The following is a 19,557-nucleotide window of genomic DNA, read 5'->3' as shown; positions in this document are numbered from 1 at the left end:
TCCCTCTTTTGATGGGAATAGAGACCACAATACTGGAGAAGTTCTCCATCAAAGCCTTTTTGCGCAACGTTCAAAGTGAACCAATCACCCACGTCTACGTTGTCCCGCCAATTGTTCCATACCTTGCCAGATATCCTGCAATGACGCGCGAGCAATTATCATCATTGAGAATGGTGACCTCGGCTGGTGCACCACTGGCACCGGATCTGATTCGTGTTGTCTGCGATCGTCTAAAGGTTCCGGTCCGCCAGGGATTTGGATTGACAGAGTCAACAGGTGTCTCCCATGTCCAGGTATCCTCTGCCCGACCTATCTAAGGAATTCGTGGCTTAACCAACTGATTCCAACAGAGATGGAACCGATGGGATCAAGAAATGGGGTCAAGCGGTCCTCCACTTCCTCAAGTCGAGGTGAAGTTCATTGACGAGCAAGCCAACCCAGTAAGGGAAGGGGAAGGCGAACTATGTCTTCGAGGACCTACCATCTTCCAAGGCTTTCACAACAACGTCGAAGCCACGGTGCGGTCTACCACACTTGATGAATGGTTTAAAACCGGTGATATCGGATTCCAAGATGAGGTGGGAGACCTGTTCATCACAGATCGTTGAAAAGACCTCATTGAATTCAAGGGTTTCCAAGTCTCACCGGCGGAGATAGAGAGCGTCCTACATGAGCATCCGCTTGTCCATGATGTCGCTGTAATTGGGGTCGCTGTGCAGAAGATTGTGTCCGAGATACCAGTTGCTTATGTAGTTCTTAAGAAAACGAGGAAAGCGACGGAGCAGGTTGCAGAAGAACTGGTGGCCTACATCAGTGAGAAACTGGCTCCTCACAAGGGTGGGATCATCCCGATCGACAAGATTCCTAGGAGTGTCTTTGGCAAGATTCTGAAGCGGGTCCTGAGGACTAGGGCTGAAGGCGTCGGCTATTGGTGCTACAATCTATGACGATCGTTCTTCTAAACTGTGATGTTTACACAAGAGGAAGAAACAAGAATGCCATTGACGAATACAGTAGCAGAAAGTAAAAGGGTTTCTTGCTATAATGCATTTCGTCTACTGACTCCTTCCGAATGTACATGCGATGATTTTTGGTGGAAGCTTGAAAATACGAAAAGAAGAATCAAATATGTAGATTGCTCCAAAGGAATCATGTGCAAATTGACCAATGAATCAGAAGAAAGCTGGGCGAAGAAGATATGAGTAACCAGTACAGAAAATAAATCATCGAGACCCGATATCAGCCTCTTGGTTGTCTCAGTCCGAACACTGAAACTCGAGAATGAACTAGTCAAACGCAATCAAGGCAATTACAGAAGGGATGCAAGCAGCATGAAGAAACCTCCTGCACCACCGAGGGCAAGCGAGGGAGCGCCAATGACAGAGGCGGCGTTGGAAGGGGTCGAAGTACCGGAGCTGGAGGAAGAACTAGAGCTGGAGGAAGAATCGGAGCTATCCGATTCGGAGGTACTCGAAGTGGAGGAAGAAGAGGGGGTGTTGACACTGCTCTTCACCTCAAACTTGACACCGGTGATCTCCTTGCCGGTGTGGTCATACACCTTCTGGGGGATGGTGGTGGAAGAAACAGACACGAACTTGCCAGTGGGGGCATCGGGCAGACCGTTCTTAATGTAGTCCGAGACCTTGGAAGGAACCTCGGGCAAATCCCAGGCGTTGTAGAAAGGCTCTTTGCCGATGGATTTGCCACCGATGAGTGAGACACTGCATTCCTCAGCCTTAACATTGGCCTGCGTGGCGTTGCTTGACATGATGCGATCAATATCAAGCTTGCTGAGCTGCTTCTGGAAGTTATCATAGTCGACAAGAGTGGTGACGGTCTTGGAGTCCTTGATTTTGATCAGGCCGTACTCGTTGTCCTCTTGGGTCCACTCGTAAACGAGACCTCCAGAGAAAGCCTGGGTCATCTCCACACCGTAGATGGCCTGGACTTCAGTGAAGATACGGGGCTTGACATCGTTACAGCCGTACTCGGAGAAGAAAACGGGAATAGTGGCGTTGGTGAAGTCCTCGGTTAGGTCATCGAAGCCGCTGGACTTGTAGGTGGCGGAACCGCACCAAGAGTAGGAGTTGAGGCCGAAGAAGTCGGCGCGAGAAGAGGTCGAGTTCTTGAGGTCACACTCGAAGTAGTGAACAGTGTCCATCAAGATATCACGGATATCGGCAGCGGAGTATCCAACAGGAATAGCGCGCTTAGAGTTCTTGGCGATGTAGTCCTTCATATCACGAACGACGGCACGCATGTACTTGGGAGTCAAGTAATGGGCATCCTCGTTGATCACCTCATTTCCAGCGAAGAAGCCCAGGACGTTGTCGTAGTTCTTGAAGCCCTCGATAACACCGAACACCTGCTTGTAGTAGATGGCGCTGTAGGTGGTCCAGGGGGCACTGCGGTCCAGATAGCCACCCGCCAGAGGGTTGCTGACGTCAAGAATCATGTAGATACCGGCAGCGTTGAAGATGGAGGCGCACTCATCGTGATTGAGAGAGGGTTCCAGGTTGTAGACACGGATGGTGTTGACCTATGGAGATAAGCGTGCTGTACGATAAGGAACATAGGGTCTGGACCTACACCCAGGCGCTGCATGAGGGCAGCATCGCGCAGGCAGGCATCTGCATCGCTCAAAGGATCTAGCTTCTTGGTGAAGCCGGACGAACCACCGGGCTGGTAGCTAATTTGAGGGGTCAGCCACCGTAGAAAGGAACAGGCAAGAAATAGTAAGCCTTACTCAACACCAATAATTTGGAAACGATCGTTGGTCTTCGAGTCAACAAAGTCCTTGCCGCTGACTTCTAGTGGGGTCAAAGCGGCCGCGGTACTGGCGAGCGCACACACGGATGCGAAGAGACGAGTGTAAGACTAAGAGAGGTTAGCGAAGATTATAATAAATTATATGAGACACATACGATCATTGTGAAAGGGTATAAAACAAAAAAAATATATAAGATATAAGAACAAGATAAGATGCTTAATGAGTGACAGCGCAATGGCGCGGAATAGGGAATGAACGACTCAAAGAAAAGAAAAGAAAAACAGGAATCAAAGGACTTTAAAGGTCTTGAATGAGTTAAATGAGAGATAATTCCAATCTAAACGATTGAAATAATTTGATCAACGGTCTCAATTTAGTGGAGAACTACAGTATCTGAACAAATAATAGGGGGTCTTGGAGGTCTTGGAGGTCTTGGAGGTTTCACATTTTCCAGTTCGTTTCACTATTTAGTATATTGGTACAGAGTACATAGAGTGTATATCAAATATATCAAATTTTACAAATTATAAAAATTATAAAGATTGTACAAATTATATAAAATGTTCAAGGTCCATCTCTTCTCTTCTCTCTTCTTTCCCAGATGAACTTAGCCAAGAATCACAAGGCCAAGATGCCCTTCAATAATGATTGCTTGGACGCCACGTCTGGGCTATCTGGGCTGTGTTAAAATTCATTCAGGGGTATAGGAAACAGAAATTTCCTTCCAAGTCTCTGTTATATAGAAAATTAGTGAGATCATGTAGGTGTGATTAGGTGTTAGGGCTTCGGAGATAGTGGCCTTGTTTTCCAGGTGTTCAACAGCCCCCAATTCAGAACTTCCTATTCACTAACATACCTCTTATCTATATACCCTCGTTCTATACATATTATAGTACATACAAATTCTCCCATGACCATTTCTAATAGACTGGAATAAATCTGACCTATCTCTCTTTCCTAACTTCAAGTCTTGACTCCAAGGCATGCCTTGGCAAAAGATTGTGAAGGTAGCTCTACAAAGGAGTTTATAGCTATAGATCTCAAATAAAAGAGGGTTTCAAGGTTCGACAGATCGTCTTCTCTAGCAATAGAACAGTCTATAGACATCTTCCTAGGAGAAAGGTTATTTACCTCAGAAGCCAAAAGAGCAGAGGTTGCTTTAGATTGGTATCTCTTCTGCTCCATCTAATCGGAGTATGTGGCAATGAATCGCCATCAGTCCAACTTATATGGTAACCGTCCGCACTCCTTTTGTTTTCCACCCACATACTAGTTCCCCGGGATATAAATTATGTGATACAAATTTGAGAATTCCATCTAAAATACAAGTTGTTGAGAGACCAGGTCCAGTTTTCTATTCGATGTTATCGTCGGTGCCAGTCTTGGGGCCGGCAGAGTGACCACCATCAAGTGCGATAAGCTCGGCGAGAATTTCGAGGGTTTCCTTGGGGACGGTCTTGTCGTAAATTCCGATCAAATCCTAAGTAGTTATAGCAGTTAGTATGTTGCAAATGAAAAACAAGGCAATAGGTGACACCGGGAATGGTTTGTACTTACCTGAGGCTGGGGGTAGACCTTCAATGCCTTCCAAAAGGCAATTGCTGCTTCGACTTGGGAGCCTGGAGATGCAGTTAGCGATCTGCTTTTTTTTTTTCTTTTTCGATTGCGAGTTGTAGCTATATCTCGATCCCGCGTTTTGGAATCTAAATAGGATGCGACAGTGGATTTAACTTACCTTCCGAAGCACAAAGAGATTCGCCCAATGCGACTTGGCTCATAAAGAAACTTTCTTTCTCTTCAAGATCTGTTGGAAGTTCACCGTTCCTCTTCACTTGTTCGAGCGCATTCTTGAGATCTGCGACCCTGGCGGCGGCGCCGGCCTCGGCCTCCTGCTTCGCGGTTTGTTCGACCTTCTTGTTGTTCTTCTTCAACGACTTGCGGAAGGTAGGATCGCTTTGACGCTTGTGATCGAAATAAACGGCGTAGGCTGGTACAAAGGGTTAAAAATTGAAGAACGCGGCGAGACGAATGCTACATACCGAGAACTCCCGTCAGAATCGTGCCGGCGACGATGGCAGTGTTTCGGAAAGCCATGGTGAAAATGTGGGATAAGATGAAATTAAAGAGATCGGATTTGTCCCAGTCAGTTTATGGGTACTTGGAGAGGCGATAGTGGTTTGAGTGGTTGGGGGGTGATAAAAATGTTTCAAAAGGATGTCCAGCCCTGGACATGTCCGGAGCATATGGATTATATAATCATAGCAGCCCGAGCGTCATCCCCTTGTCTCGCGACGTTTCCATTCCTTGATTATTGCTACATTGAGTGATATCACCATGGAAGGTCGAGGATTAACTCTGAGGAGCAAGTCTCGTCGGCAGCGCCCTCAGATTAGCGCCCCTAAACCCATATCCGGTCCTCTGCCTCCCAATACCAGGTCTCCCGAATCAGGCCCATCCGCAATCCCCACACGTGAGCGGGCACCCCAGAACGATGCGACCTCAGATTTAGTAAAACGACGATACTCGACTCGGTTCAATAGCGCACCTGAATTTGATGGCAATGTTCCTCCTGTCCCGGCACTTCCAACTCAGGTGCCCGGGGGACGTGGCGGATTAGCACCGGCAGCTCTTCCGAGGCAACCGTCACCAGCGGACCTGAACTCACCAGCACCGAAAGTCGACCTCAATGCTCTACGAGATCCCAGTCTTCCAGTTGATCGATGTTAGAGCTCCATGACCCGCCGCTGTGTGTTTATACAAGCTAACGAGGAGTTTCCGATGCTAGATGTGGCCAGTCTTCTCGCCAACGCGTCCGAGGAAGATATCCAAAAATACCAAGAAAGTCTACGCAAAGTCAAGAACCGAACCTCCACCGATCTGCAGCAAAATGTCTATCAGAACCGCACCCAATTCATCAAGATCAGTAAAGAGGCCGAGAAGCTCAAGGATGAAATGCGGACCCTCCGTACCCTCATGGCGGAGCTGACAACGGCGCTCGGACAAACAAGCGTAGGAAATTCACCTAATCCCATGTCGCCGATGGAGGACTCTTTCCCCAAACGGAATGCCAATCGCAGCTCGGTCGCCAACCTCGAGAGCATGTGGAGCGTACAGCTACAAACGTTGTGGAAAACAGTGGAAGGGTCACAGAAGTGGCTTCCAGCGGCACCAGGACGGCACATTGTCCTAGAGACTGGCAATTGGGTTGAGCTGGACTCAGCCACCTGGAAACCCAGACGGCCCGTTCACATTGTGCTTTTGAACGATTACCTGCTCGTGGCTGCGAAGAAGCGTAAGCGGGTCGACCAAAGTCACCCCAATCACCGAGGACCTGTTCCAACGAGGCTAGTGGCAGAAGACTGCTGGCTTCTGAACGATATTGATATGATTGATCTTGGAGCCAATTTGGGAACGGGGCAAGCGCGCGAAGAGGCTTTGGATCGGGGTATTGGGCGATCAATCAGCATCCGTGTGGGATCCAAGCCCTTTACATATCGCCATGATGACGTGTCAGCGAAACAGGAACTTCTGGCAACTTTCCGCAAAACAGTTGAGGACCTGCGTCGAACCATGCGCTCGGAGACTGAAGCGGCCAGCAAGCCCCTGGAAGCATATGGATATCTGGCTGGTCGGCAACTTCCCCAAAAAAAGCCAGAGGCTTTCGATCTCTCCGATACCCCAAGAGACAAATCTGATCTACGCATTGATGTGGATGGGAAACAACAGAACCTTCGTTGGGTTGAAGGGCAAGTGGACGAGCTTGATATCGATATTGCGCTTCAGCGATTCGAAGCATCTGTGTTCAGCATCGAGCGACTACGGAAATTGGCCAAGGGTCTCAAGGGCAACACCATTGCACAAGACGTCATCAATTTCAAGGTCGACGGACGAGCGACTCGGCTTGCTGGTATTCTCTCGCGGGCACTAGTCGACAAACACTCGTTCCCGGCGGCTACCAAGACTCACGTTACCTGGTTGACGAGGTTAGGGTTTGAGGATCAGGCACGCGAGACGTACCTGAAGGCACGTTCGGACGTGATCGGCCAACGCATTCGGTATGTTCTTCATCTTATCACACAAACTTATGTTTGCATGCTGACTTTTCTTTCCAAGGGCCTGTATCTTTGAAGGTGATCTGCCTCTTTACATCTTCCAGATCTCCTACGTCTATTTTTCCTTGATCAAGAACACCATCGGTATCTATCAACAATGCTTCCCTAGTGTAATGAGCAGCTCTTGCATTCGCTGGGCTAAGCATCACCTCGATGGGTTCAATGCTCTGCTCAGCCGACAGCTTAGCAGCGTGCAGCGTGGCACATCGGTTTGGCAGAAATGTCTCGACATTGTGCACGATCATGCCGATCTCTTGGTGGAAGTGGGTGTAGATTTCACAGACCTGGTGGCTCGTGGACTGGAAGAGAATGGCGACGGGTCGTTTGATGGTCCACGCACCGTTCAACCGGGTGAGCTGGCACAAACCCCATCCCCGGTAGTTATGCTGTAGTTGTGGTTGACGAATTAGCGACTTGGATTTGAAATTTATGTGATTATTCTGCTATGAACTAGTTATGTCCAAAACCGAGACGGAGATAAAATGGTATTCCTCCCATAATCTCACTTCTACTTTCAGGTCTCTATATTATCTTTTTGTATGTTTCTCCTGGGTATATACTAACACCTTAAAAATACCAGTCTTAGAGGCGGTAGGGTCATATAGAGGGGAATATAACTAGGGAGTAATTGTTTAGATGCCTTGTTTGTTAGGCTTCCACAGGCTAAGTTAGTTAACTAGTTACATGTAGTTATTAGCCTTGGAGATAAATATCTTATAATCTTACAATATATAATTCAATATTCTATAAATATAACAACTATAACAACTATAACAACTATAACAACTATATTAATAGCAGTATATTGAATCTTTCCACAAGTGGACATGGGCGTTTTCTCCGCAATCGGCTAAATAGCTGGCCCGCTTGTTCCTGTGCTCACCTTTAACACCCCTCCAGATTCTTATACCTATCTTTGAGAAAGAAATTAAATATGCCGGTTCCTTCTCTGCCTCTCTTTGTTGCAGCAGAGCAACATGCACAGAATCCCGAAAAGATCGCCGTCATCGATACCACCAAACAACAATCCTTCACATTCGTTCAATTACTGGCCGATGCAGCAGCATTAAGGAAGCGCATAATTGAACAATTGCGATTGACAGGAGATTTGGAAGAACGACGCATTGCCTTCTTGGTCCCAAATGGATATGACTACGTTGCTACGCAATGGGCCGTGTGGGCCGCCGGAGGTGTCTGTGTTCCACTGTGTAGGTGGAAGCGACGCGCAGCAATGTGAAACCTCATGTATCCAATGCTAACATTCATTAGGCACAAGTCACCCAGTGAAGGAACTGCTATACACCGTCGGAGATTCGGACCCCTCATTGATTATTGTGCATCCGCATTTCGAGAAGATCGCACCCTCGCTGCGCGAAGGATGCGCCGACCATATACCATTCATGGGACTGGAGCCCTTCTCTCGAAATGAAGCCCCGACCCTACCTTCTTTCTCCCCACCGTTTGCGCTCACTCGCCGCGCCCTGATGATCTATACGTCTGGAACCACATCAAACCCCAAGGGCTGCGTGACGACACACGAGAATATCACTTTCCAAGCAAGCTGTCTGGTCAAGGCCTGGGAATACTCTCCCTCGGACTGTCTTATTCACGTACTACCGCTCCACCACGTCCACGGTATCATCAATGGCCTGGCTGCCAGTTTCCTCAGTGGTACCACGGTGGAGATGCATCCGAAGTTTGATCCGAAAGTGATCTGGGAGCGGTGGCAGGACCGCGGCTCCTCGACCTTGTTCATGGCTGTGCCGACCATTTACTCCCGTTTGAATGACTACTTCGATGCTCATATCCGCGGGACGGAACAAGAAGATGCCGCGCGGGCTGGAGCTCGTACTTTACGGCTGGTCGTCAGTGGATCTGCGGCCCTCCCAACCCCAATCAAAGAAAAGTTCGCCGAAATCACCGGCCAGGTTTTATTAGAGCGATATGGAATGACTGAGATCGGCATGGCGATCAGTTGTGGGCTGGATATTCAAAAGCGTATCGATGGCAGTGTGGGGTGGCCATTGCCCGGCGTCGAGGTCCGACTGACCGAAAAAGAAACCGGTCGGATTGTGGATGGTGTGGATGAGGACGGCATGATTGAGGTTAAGGGCGGTAATGTCTTCTGTGAGTACTGGCGGAAACCGGAAGCGACAGCGTCGGAGTTTACAGCGGATGGATGGTTCAAGACCGGCGATGTTGCTAAACGCGATTCGAGCGGTGCTTACTTCATCCAAGGCCGTGCTTCTGTCGACCTGATCAAATCGGGTGGGTATAAGATTTCGGCGTTGGAAGTTGAGCGCAAGATGCTGGCCATTGATGCGATTCAAGAAGTTGCTGTAGTTGGATTGGCAGACCAAGAATGGGGCCAGCGAGTGGCTGCGGTCGTCAAGTTCCGAGAAGGGGTATGTTTCCGTGTGCCCATCCAGGAGGAAATATCTTTGATAACTAACAGTGATATAGAATACGCTCGATCTTCCTACTCTACGTGCTGAGCTCAAGAACGAGATGGCTCCTTATAAGATCCCAACCGTTCTAAAAGCTGTGGATGGGATCGAGCGCAATGCCATGGGCAAGGTCAATAAGAAGGTCATTGTGCAAAAGTATTGGCCTGATAAGGCATGAGACGAAGGGTACCTACATACAGCTGGAGGTGCTAATGAACGAATATACAATGAGACCAGTACTATAGATTAGGCATAGAATATAGTACATCCTATACTTATGGCAGTAGCGACTCTTGAAGTAATTTCTAACACAAAGTACTTTAATCTAATGAACATTTCTATAGATGTATAGTAATATGAATACTTATATCTCTCTATACTTCAGGACATCTAAATATCCGAGATAGACAAATCCCCTAGTCCCTACAAAGTACGCCGATCTTCATGTGGCTGATCTCGTCATTTCAACCCCAATATTGCTCATTTCCTACTTATTTCCCTATATCTTATTCGTCTCTAGGATGTCTTTATTGCGGATAATAAATGGTGTGCTAGAGGTGCTAGATGTGCTAGATGTTTTATATTTCTTCTATTTTCCCCTCTCTTCACATATATCCATATATCATAGCTCAAACCCGATTATCCTAGTTACCATGGCCTCAGAAAAGCACAATGTGCCTACTGGCACCGAGAGCGATACCAGTTCAAGTATTAAGGGCATCAACGAGAAGGCCTTGTTACGGAAATTGGACTATCGTCTTTTACCACCACTCACACTACTCTATTTACTGTCCTTTTTGGATCGCAGTAATGTGGGAAATGCCCGCTTAGAAGGAATGACAACCGACATCAACATGTGTATGTTTCGTATGTTTTGATATCGACCCGAGAGCTAATTGGGATATAGCAGGAAACCAGTACCTTACAGGTCTGACTCTATACTTTATCGGCTATGTTCTTTTTGAGATTCCTTGCAATGTGAGCAATACATGTTGATATAAGTGATTATATACTAATCAGCTACATCCAGATCATCTTGAAAAAAACCACCCCGAGAATATGGCTTCCGACTCTCACTCTTGTCTGGGGAGTAGTCGCTACACTCCTGGGAGTAGTACAGAATTACTCAGGATATCTGTCTTCACGATTCTTCTTGGGTGTTGCAGAGAGTGGATTGTTCCCCGGGGTGGTGTTTTACCTGTCCATGTGGTATAAACGGAATGAGCAACATTATCGCGTGGCTCTATTTTTCAGTGCTGCCTCGCTGGCAGGTGCCTTTGGTGGTATCCTAGCTTGGGTTGGTTTTTTATTGTTCCACTAGATCAACACCACTGACAGGTTTCTAGGCAATTTCTCACATGCAAGGCGTGGGAAACTTGAATGGTTGGAGGTGGATCTTCATTCTGGTGCGTCGTATATCATCTTGATATCAACACAAGCTTACTACCAATTTAGGAAGGGCTATTGACCATTGTTGTTTCGATTATCGCCTATTTCTGGGTGTATAATTACCCATCAACAGCCGAGTTCCTATCAAAGGAAGAACGGGAGTTCGTCCAATTACGTTTGAAGAATGACAGCGATGCCACTCGGGATGAGGAATTCACCTGGTCAGCAGTACTGGATGCATTCAAAAACCCCAAAGTCTGGCTGTATGGACTTGGATTCCACACAATGTCCTTGCCACTGTATACATTATCGCTCTTCCTTCCAACGATCATCAAAGAACTCGGATACTCAGCCGCAAAGGCCCAGCTGCTTTCCGTGCCACCGTACGCGGTAGCGTTCTTCATGACCATTGGAGTTGCGATTGCTTCTGAGAAGACTCGCAGTCGTGCCCCATTTATCATGGGATCATCCGCCATTGGGTGTATCGGATACATTCTGCTGCTATCACAACACCGTGCTGGCGTGTCTTATGTCGGAACCATCTTCGCTGCGGCAGGCATTTACCCAGCTGTGGCCATTGTGCTGTCTTGGCCTGCCAATAACGTATCTGGTCAGACTAAACGTTGCATTGCCAATGCCATGCAGATCTCAATTGGCAATCTGGGTGCGGTCCTTGGAACACAATTATATCGTACCGAGAGTAGCCCACGGTACTTCCTGGGTCATGGCTTTGCCTTGGGGTATCTGGTTGCCAACATTGTGGTCGTTGGGGTCCTATGGGAGGTTCTCCGACGGGAAAATGCCGAAAAGGAGCGTGTTAGAGAAGTCCAGGGACTGAGCCCGTTGATGGGAGATGTGGGTGATGTCGGAGAATTCCAAGGAGACAAAGATCCTCGCTGGGTGTTCCAAACTTGAAAAGACGTTCTCATATGAATTAGTGAATTAGATTGTCAGATATAAAAATGAAAAATGCCCCCAATTCCCCCAATTTCCAAGTCCCAAGCCCAAGAAGATGCCAAGTAAAAAAAAAAAAAGAATCCACGATGTCCAAACCCAAAATATGACCCCAAATGACCCCAAATGACCCCAAAATAGAAACACGCCAAACACACAAAACACGCAAAACACACATAACACATAACACACACATCACCATCACACATAACACATAATATACATAGAACATAAAAATATACACACTGAACGGGACCGTCAAATGAAACGGAGATTCATCTAATCTATACAGCTGACTTCACGCTGTTTACGGAGTATCAAAAACAGAACTTTTCAAACAAAAAAAGGAAAAACATGTCTCGTATGAATCCATGATGGATTCCCCTTTCCCACATAATTATAATGGCAAAAGAGTTTTATATTCATGGCGCCAAGACGAGAGCAAGGAGAGCCATGCGGCAGTAAAGGCCGTAGCGCATCTGTGACATAGATTAGTATATTGTTCAAGGATATCAGGGGAGATTCAAAACATACCTGGCGGAAGTAAGCAGCCCGCTGGTCGAAGTCGACTTCCTCGGAGATCTCGGCATTGCGAGGGAGAGGGTGCATGACGACCATTTGTTCCTTGGCATGCTTGAGCAAGGCGTTGTCGATGATAAAGGTGTTCTTGAGACGCTCGTACTCGGCGAGGTCAACGAAGCGCTCCTTCTGCACACGGGTGCAGTACAGGATGTCAGAGTTGGCGACAATCTCAGGAGTCAGCTCCTCAGACTCGAGGACCAACTGGCCGGAAGCAACAATCAGTTGGCGGACATCCTCAGGGAGAGCAAGGGCCTTGGGGGCAACAAGCTGGATGCGGACATCGTAGAACTGGAGCAGCTTGATGAGAGAGTGCACGGGGCGGCCGTACTTGAGGTCACCAGTGAAGGTGATGGTCAAGCCGGTGACAGTGCCCAGCTCCTCGCGGATGGTGAACAAGTCCAGGAAAGCCTGGGTGGGGTGCTCAAGAGCGCCGTTGCCACCGTTGATGACGGGGACCTGGGAGTACTTGGCCGCGACCTCGGTGCTGCTAGCTTCGGGGTGACGCAGGACAACAGCATCGCTGTAGCAGCCGAGAGTGCGGATGGTGTCCTGAAGAGACTCACCCTTCTGGGTAGAAGAGTGCTCAGTGGCGATGGCGATGGTACGTCCACCGAGGCGCTGCATGGCGGCGTCGAACGAGGCCGAGGTGCGAGTAGAGGGCTCGTAGAAGAGGGTGGTCAGAACACGACCCTTCAGGAGGTCAAGGACACCGTGGCGCTGGACACCAAGACGCATCTCCTGGGCAACGGTGAACAGCAGGTGCAGGTCCGCGCGAGAGAACTGGTTCACAGACAAGATGTGCTTTCCACGGAAAGGAGAGCGGGAGAGCATATCGGCCAGCGAGGGGGAGAGCTGCGAGGAGGCAACGTAAAGGGGAGGACCAAGTTCGCCGGTGGTCGGGACAGCATTGTCCATGGCCCGGAAGCGGCGGCCAGGAGTGCCAGAGACAGACACGTGTCTATCGAGGGAACTCTCCGGGCGGGCCATGGGGGTCATGGGCTTCTGTACAGGCGAGGTGGGAATGATGCGGTGACTGGACATGTCGGCACCCTTGATGGCATTCGTGGTGATCTCGCCATCGAGGCAAGAGGTCTGGCCCTGGAAAACAACACGCTGGACGGAGCCACGCATGGTCTTGCCATTGAACGGAGACCAGGTCTGGGGGTTCGTGAAAACGTAGGGGCGGTCAACCTCGACCTCGACCGAGCTATCGACCTGGTCGTGCAGCTCGAAGATCTTCTTGGGGTTGTCGCAGAGACGAGCGGTGATGTCCTCAATGGTCAGGCGGCCCTCCGAGACGGCAGTGAACAGCAGAGGGATAGACTCAGCGATACCGGACTCGGGGGTGGCCTCCTTTCCAGCAAGCTGGAAGGGAATGCTGCCAATGGAGAAGACATCGATAGTGCTCATGTGCTCCCACAGAGCCTTCTGGTCCTCAGCGGTGGGCAGGGAGCTGCAGGCCGGGAATTCCTCGCGGGAGAGGAAGAGGCAGTAGATAGAAACATCGCAGGTCACCTTCAGGCCCTTCTCCTTGCTCAGAGCAATGAGGCTGATATCCTCCTTGGAGGTAACACTCATGACGTGAATGTTACGGCTGTGAAGGCTGGCCAGCAGCAAAATCGAGGCAAGATCAGTGCTCTTGGCATCAGTGATCAGGGGCTTGCTCGAGGGCCAAGAACTGAAGTGGTTGGTGACAGTGGCCACCTTGTTGATGTTGCCCGACAGGTGGTTGAAGGGGACGAAGAGAGAGCCAACCTCACCAGCCATCTGGATGATCTGGTCCGAGTTGGTGGCGGTGGCAGCAACAGAGATGTTGAAGTCGCAGAGCGACTTGCCGTGAGCGTTCTGCTGAACAATCTTCAGGTCGTGGGACTCGGTGACTGAGCTATCAACACCGACTGGCATCACGCGGATCATGCTGAAACCGGCTCCAATCGAAGCCTTGGCAACAGTTTCGAAATCCTTGGAACCAGCGGAAACGAGGTTGGGGACGAATGCAGCAATGTTGACCAGACCAGGAAGGACCACAGTGCGGTGGCTAGTCTGGTAGTCGGCAGGGATGATGTTCAGAGGGAAGTGGCGAGCAATAGCCTCGATCAGGATCTTCGCGTTCTTGACGTTGGTAACCAGGGGAGTCTGGTAGTCAACAGCCATACGACGAGTACGGTAACCCTTAGACATGTAGTTAGCCGGGCGACGGAAGCGGTTGTTGGACGGCAAGTTGATATACAGATCGATGAGGTTGTTGGACAAGTGCTGAGTGAGAGAGTACTCAGACTTCATGTCCTCCTCCTCGTGATCCGGAAGATGCTCAAGGTACTTGACAGGCACGCCGTTCTCCTTGAGGAAATCAGCGGTACCAGCAGTGGCGAAGAGGTTGTAATCGAGATCGTGGAGCTTCTTGATGGAAGGCAGCATCTCAAGCTTCTCCTTGTAGGCACCAATGGAGAACAGGATGTTGCGGCGGGGAAGACGGAACCCAGTGGATAAGAGAGCCTTCAGGTAGGCCTCGTACTTATCACGACCGAACGAAGCGACCTCACCAGTGGAGGCCATCTCGACACCCAGGACGGGGTCAGCGCCGGACAGACGCGAGAACGAGAACTGGGGAACCTTGACACCGACGTAGTCCTTGGGAACCGACACAGGGGGGTACTCCTGGAATGGAATTCCAATCATGGCCTTGGTGGCCATCTCGATCAGGTCAACACCCATGACCTTGGACACGAAGGGGAAGGACCGCGAGGCACGAACGTTGCACTCAATGACCTTGATGTCATTATCCTTGGCAATGAACTGAATGTTGTAAGGACCAGTAACGTTCAAGGCATTGCCGATCTTCCGGGTAGCCTCCTCAATGCGACGGACGGTCTCCGGGCTCAGATCCTGGGGGGCAAGATCAGAGTAGCGTCACCAGAGTGAACACCAGCGTTTTCAACGTGCTCGGAGATGAAGTGGCCAACCATAACACCGTTGCGGGCGACAGCGTCCATCTCAATCTCCTTGGCGTTCTCAATGTACTTGGTGATAACAACAGGGTGCTCACGCGAGACGTCAACAGCCTGGTTCAAGTAGCTGGCCAGATCGTGCTCGGAATAGACAGTGTTCATAGCAGCACCGGAGAGCACGTATGAGGGACGGACCAGCACGGGGTAGCCGACCTTGTCACAGAAACCGCGGGCTTCGTCAATGCTAGTCAGCTCCTTCCAGGCGGGCTGATCGACCTCGATACGATCCAACATGCGGGAGAACTTGTAACGGTTCTCAGCACCATCAATCATCTCGGGAGAGGTACCCAGGATGTTGACATTGAGGCGGTGCAGAGGCAGAGCAATATTGTTAGGGGTCTGACCACCCATAGACATGATCACACCGCTAGCAGTCTCCAGCTGGTAGATGTCAAGAACAGTCTCCAGGTTGATGTTCTCGAAGTAAAGGCGGTCAGCCTCATCGTAATCGGTACTAACAGTCTCCGGGTTGTAGTTGACCATGATAGTCTTGTGGCCCTGCTCGCGGAGCGTACGAATGGTACGTACGGAACACCAATCAAATTCGACCGAAGAACCGATGCGGTAGACACCAGAGCCCAAAACCATGATACCGTGATCGTCGAAAGACAGATCGTGCTGGGAAGCATTGTAGGTAAGGTAGAGATAGTTGGTGAAGGCTGGGAACTCGGCGGCGACGGTGTCAATCTGCTTGACAATAGGAGTGATGCCAGCCTCAACACGCATGCGGCGCACAGCGAGCTCGTTGGAGTCCAAGAAGTTGGCGAGCTGGCGATCGCAGAAACCGAGCTGCTTGGCTTGGCGGATCATCGGCATGGGCACGGAGGTAGCATTGAAGGCGGACATGGACTTGCCGAAGTCGCTGAGGCCCTTGAGGCGGGTGAGGAACCACTTGTCAATGTTGGTGAGCTTCCAGATGTCATCAACGGTGTAACCGGCGGCCATGGCATTGGCAATGGCAAACAGACGCTGGTCAGAGGGAGTCTGGAGCTCGCCCTTGATGGACATGAGGGCATCGGACTCGTTGAAACCAAGGTTGTGGAAATCAACCATGCGAATGGCCTTCTGGATAGCTTCCTCGAAGGTACGGCCAATGCTCATAACTTCACCAACACTCTTCATGGAAGAACCAAGCTGAGTTGACACGCGAGTGAACTTCTTCAGATCCCAACGAGGGATCTTGACCACGCAGTAGTCAAGCGAGGGTTCGAAGCAGGCGCAAGTGGACTGGGTGACCGAGTTCTTGATCTCGTTGAGGGGGATACCAAGACCCAATTTGGCAGCAATGAAGGCAAGAGGGTATCCGGTAGCCTTGGAGGCCAGAGCAGAGGATCGTGACAGACGAGCGTTGACCTCAATAATGCAGTACTCCTTGGAGAAGGGGTTGAGGGCATACTGAATGTTACATTCACCGACAACGCCGAGGTGACGAATGACATTGACTGCGGTGGTTCGTAGCATGTTGTAATCCTCGTCGGAGAGGGTCTGGGAAGGAGCCACAACAATGGAGTCACCGGTGTGAATACCAAGGGGATCGAAGTTCTCCATGTTGCAGACAGTGATGCAGTTATCCTGGGCATCACGAACAACCTCGTACTCAATCTCCTTCCATCCCTTCATACTGCGCTCAATAAGAACCTGGGGGCTGACGGCCAGAGCCTTGGTGCAGAGCTCCTTCAGCTGATCCATGTTCTCTGCGAAACCACTGCCTAGACCACCAAGAGCGTAGGCGGCACGAACAATGACGGGGAAACCGATATCCTCGACAACACGCAGAGACTCCTCAATGGTGGAAGCAGAAGCAGACTTGGCGCACTTCTCGTTAATGGAATCCATGCTGCGAGCGAAGAGCTCACGATCCTCCGTAGTAATGATAGTATCAATAGGGGTACCGAGAATCTTGACGCCGAGGGCTTCGAACTCATCCTTGAGCTGGATACCGACCGAAAGGGCAGTCTGGCCACCGAAAGTGACGTAGATGGCATCGGGGCGCTCGTGCTTGATGACCTTGCGGACAAACTCGGCGTTGACGGGAAGGAAGTAAACCTTGTCAGCCAGACCCTTGGAGGTCTGAATGGTGGCAATGTTGGGGTTGATCAAAATGGTGTAGATACCCTCTTCCTTCAGTGCCTTGATGGCTTGACTGCCAGAGTAATCGAACTCTCCAGCCTGACCAATGCTGAGACCACCGGAACCAAGAACAAGAACCTTCTTGACCGAGACTCTGGGGGCAGCCAGGATATTCTCGGCCTTGGTGCCACCGGGGAAAGAGACGGGCAGGTTAAGAGCCTCGGGGGAGGCAATGGTAGACTGGATGGTGCTGATGAACACATCAAACAGGTACTCGGTATCCCGGGGGCCGGGTGTGCTCTCAGGGTGGAATTGAACACTGAAGAAGGGACGGCTGGTGTGACGAATACCCTCGTTACTGCCGTCATTGGCGTTGACGAACAGCTCTTCCCATCCGTTCTGGAGGCTGCTGGAATCCACGGCATAACCGTGGTTCTGAGAAGTGATGTGGCACTTGCCAGAGAGCATGCTTGTGCAGGGGATGTTGTGACCGCGGTTACCGAACTTCATCTTGGTAGTCTGAGCGCCGACAGCGCGAGCAATCAGCTGGTGACCCAGACAGATACCGAAGACGGGAGTACGGGCATCTTCGAACATCTTGGCGAGGTTCTTGGTGGTAACGGTCAGGGTCGCGGGATCACCAGGACCGTTCGACACGAACAGACCGTCGAAATCCTTTCCAGCAAGGGTAGGGAAATCGTAGTCCCAAGGCACAACCAGAACCTCCACGCCGCGGGAAAGCAAGCAACGCAGCTGGTTGTACTTCATACCAACATCCAAGCAGAGGACGCGGACTCCGCGGCCCGAGGGGTGTTTGAGGGCGACATCGGCGGGAGGTGTGAAGAGGCGAGGTTCGCGAATAGAGACTGTCAAAAAGAGAAGAAAAAAATGTTAGAAACCAAGTCGTTTGCTTTTTCACTGTATCAGCTTGGTAGATCACTCACCCTCAGCGACGAGGTTCTTTGTGTTCGGGTCCACCCATTCAGTCTCCTCAAAGTGTGACTTCCAGTCGGCACCGGCGGTACCGGCAACTTCGGGGCTGGCGCCGGCCTTTTGCAGCAGCATGCGACCCAGCATGCTACCGGTCTGACGAAGGTGCTTGGTCAAAGCACGAGTGTCGACACCGTGCATGGCCGGAATCCCCTCGGACTTGAGCCAATCGCCAAGGGAGGACTTGGCCAAGAAGTGTGAGAAGTCCTCGCCGGCGTAGGATGCCACCACGAGGGCCGAAATGTGAATCTGACTGGACTCGAAGTGCTTGGGCAAGTCCTTCAGGAGCTCACACATCTCATCATGTGAAGGGACACCGTAGTTACCCACGAGTGGGAAAGTGACGACCAGGATCTGGCCGCGGTATGAGGGATCGGTGATGGACTCGGGGTAACCGACCATACCAGTCTGGAAGACCAATTCACCCGAGACGCTCTTTTCGGCACCAAAGTTGTAACCCTGGTAGACAGTGCCATCTGCAAGTTCGAGGGCAACCAACCGGTCTGAGCCACCCCGAACTGGGATGCAGGCTGGCTTAATCACACCATTGTTAGAAGCCATGTTGGGCAGGATCTCTGGGTAACCAACTGCACCACCCAGGTGAGGACTGGTAAGCAGGACTGGCTCCTCAAGGAGATTGGCACGCTGAGACATCTTGATATGTGAGGGAACAAGTCCTCTCGAGGGACGATCTAGTGCGAACAGGAAACTCTAGTTCATCTGCGGAATTGGGATTTGAGAAATGAAACGCAGAAAGGAGTATAATATGAAAAAAAAAGAGAGAAGTAAGAAAAGATGTGCTGCAACCAGCTGTGGAGGAGAGAGAGGAAAAGAACAAGTTCGGCAGAAAATATTTTCATGCAAAAAGCTTTTTCAGTCCCCACTTTTCTTCTGCTTTCGGTCAATCGGTTTCACCGCAGAGATTTTCCGATCCTCCACTATATTAGACTATTATTATGCTATTGTATTATTCATTGTTATTATATTTAGAATATAAAGGTCAAATTGTTAATTTTGATTTTCTATCATTCAAATGTACTCGATATAAAATTTCAACTTTCTCTATATACATGCAGGTATTACTGCATATGATGCAACGCACGGGCAGTGGGCCGATAACGGCTGATATATTGCCCTGGTCCGGGGAGATATATATATATATATGGAGTACCTTATATACGGGGTATACGGAGTATAGTGTAGATATATATATACATATTTATGTAGATTATAAT

At 50.0% G+C, this 19,557-nt stretch overlaps 6 protein-coding genes across 6 annotated transcripts; 3 read left to right on the top strand and 3 right to left on the bottom strand.

Annotated features, from left to right (window-relative positions):
* Positions 1-140: 140 nt before the first annotated feature.
* On the top strand, positions 141-947 carry N7517_011665 (AMP-dependent synthetase/ligase; the record flags this gene model as incomplete). Its single annotated transcript, XM_056729388.1, has 3 exons — positions 141-293; positions 351-578; positions 630-947. 3 exons carry the CDS (start codon positions 141-143, stop codon positions 945-947), a joined length of 699 nt encoding a protein of 232 aa, XP_056575203.1.
* A 362-nt stretch (positions 948-1,309) lies between these two features.
* On the bottom strand, positions 1,310-2,930 carry gel2 (1,3-beta-glucanosyltransferase gel2; the record flags this gene model as incomplete). The annotated part of the gene is made up of 4 exons (XM_056729387.1): positions 1,310-2,539; positions 2,590-2,689; positions 2,747-2,877; positions 2,925-2,930. The coding sequence occupies 4 exons, from the start codon at positions 2,928-2,930 to the stop codon at positions 1,310-1,312; spliced, it is 1,467 nt and encodes a 488-aa protein (XP_056575202.1).
* Positions 2,931-4,124: 1,194 nt separating this feature from the next.
* On the bottom strand, positions 4,125-4,864 carry N7517_011663 (TOM complex receptor protein TOM20; the record flags this gene model as incomplete). The annotated part of the gene is made up of 4 exons (XM_056729386.1): positions 4,125-4,250; positions 4,328-4,389; positions 4,506-4,757; positions 4,810-4,864. The coding sequence occupies 4 exons, from the start codon at positions 4,862-4,864 to the stop codon at positions 4,125-4,127; spliced, it is 495 nt and encodes a 164-aa protein (XP_056575201.1).
* Positions 4,865-5,104: 240 nt separating this feature from the next.
* On the top strand, positions 5,105-7,274 carry N7517_011662 (exocyst subunit EXO84; the record flags this gene model as incomplete). Its single annotated transcript, XM_056729385.1, has 3 exons — positions 5,105-5,492; positions 5,556-6,825; positions 6,884-7,274. The coding sequence occupies 3 exons, from the start codon at positions 5,105-5,107 to the stop codon at positions 7,272-7,274; spliced, it is 2,049 nt and encodes a 682-aa protein (XP_056575200.1).
* Positions 7,275-7,816: 542 nt separating this feature from the next.
* On the top strand, positions 7,817-11,633 carry N7517_011661 (AMP-dependent synthetase/ligase; the record flags this gene model as incomplete). Its single annotated transcript, XM_056729384.1, has 8 exons — positions 7,817-8,090; positions 8,152-9,287; positions 9,346-9,485; positions 9,958-10,187; positions 10,237-10,307; positions 10,360-10,626; positions 10,676-10,735; positions 10,785-11,633. The coding sequence occupies 8 exons, from the start codon at positions 7,817-7,819 to the stop codon at positions 11,631-11,633; spliced, it is 3,027 nt and encodes a 1,008-aa protein (XP_056575199.1).
* A 461-nt stretch (positions 11,634-12,094) lies between these two features.
* Positions 12,095-18,976, bottom strand: N7517_011660 (bifunctional carbamoylphosphate synthetase/aspartate transcarbamylase; the record flags this gene model as incomplete). The annotated part of the gene is made up of 4 exons (XM_056729383.1): positions 12,095-12,151; positions 12,207-15,140; positions 15,179-18,198; positions 18,277-18,976. The coding sequence occupies 4 exons, from the start codon at positions 18,974-18,976 to the stop codon at positions 12,095-12,097; spliced, it is 6,711 nt and encodes a 2,236-aa protein (XP_056575198.1).
* Positions 18,977-19,557: the final 581 nt, after the last annotated feature.

Source organism: Penicillium concentricum (assembly GCF_028827145.1).
Source record: "Penicillium concentricum strain IBT 3081 chromosome Unknown utg000006l_segment0_segment0, whole genome shotgun sequence".
Lineage (NCBI taxonomy): Eukaryota > Fungi > Ascomycota > Eurotiomycetes > Eurotiales > Aspergillaceae > Penicillium > Penicillium concentricum.
This window is presented reverse-complemented; position numbering and strand designations above follow the sequence as displayed.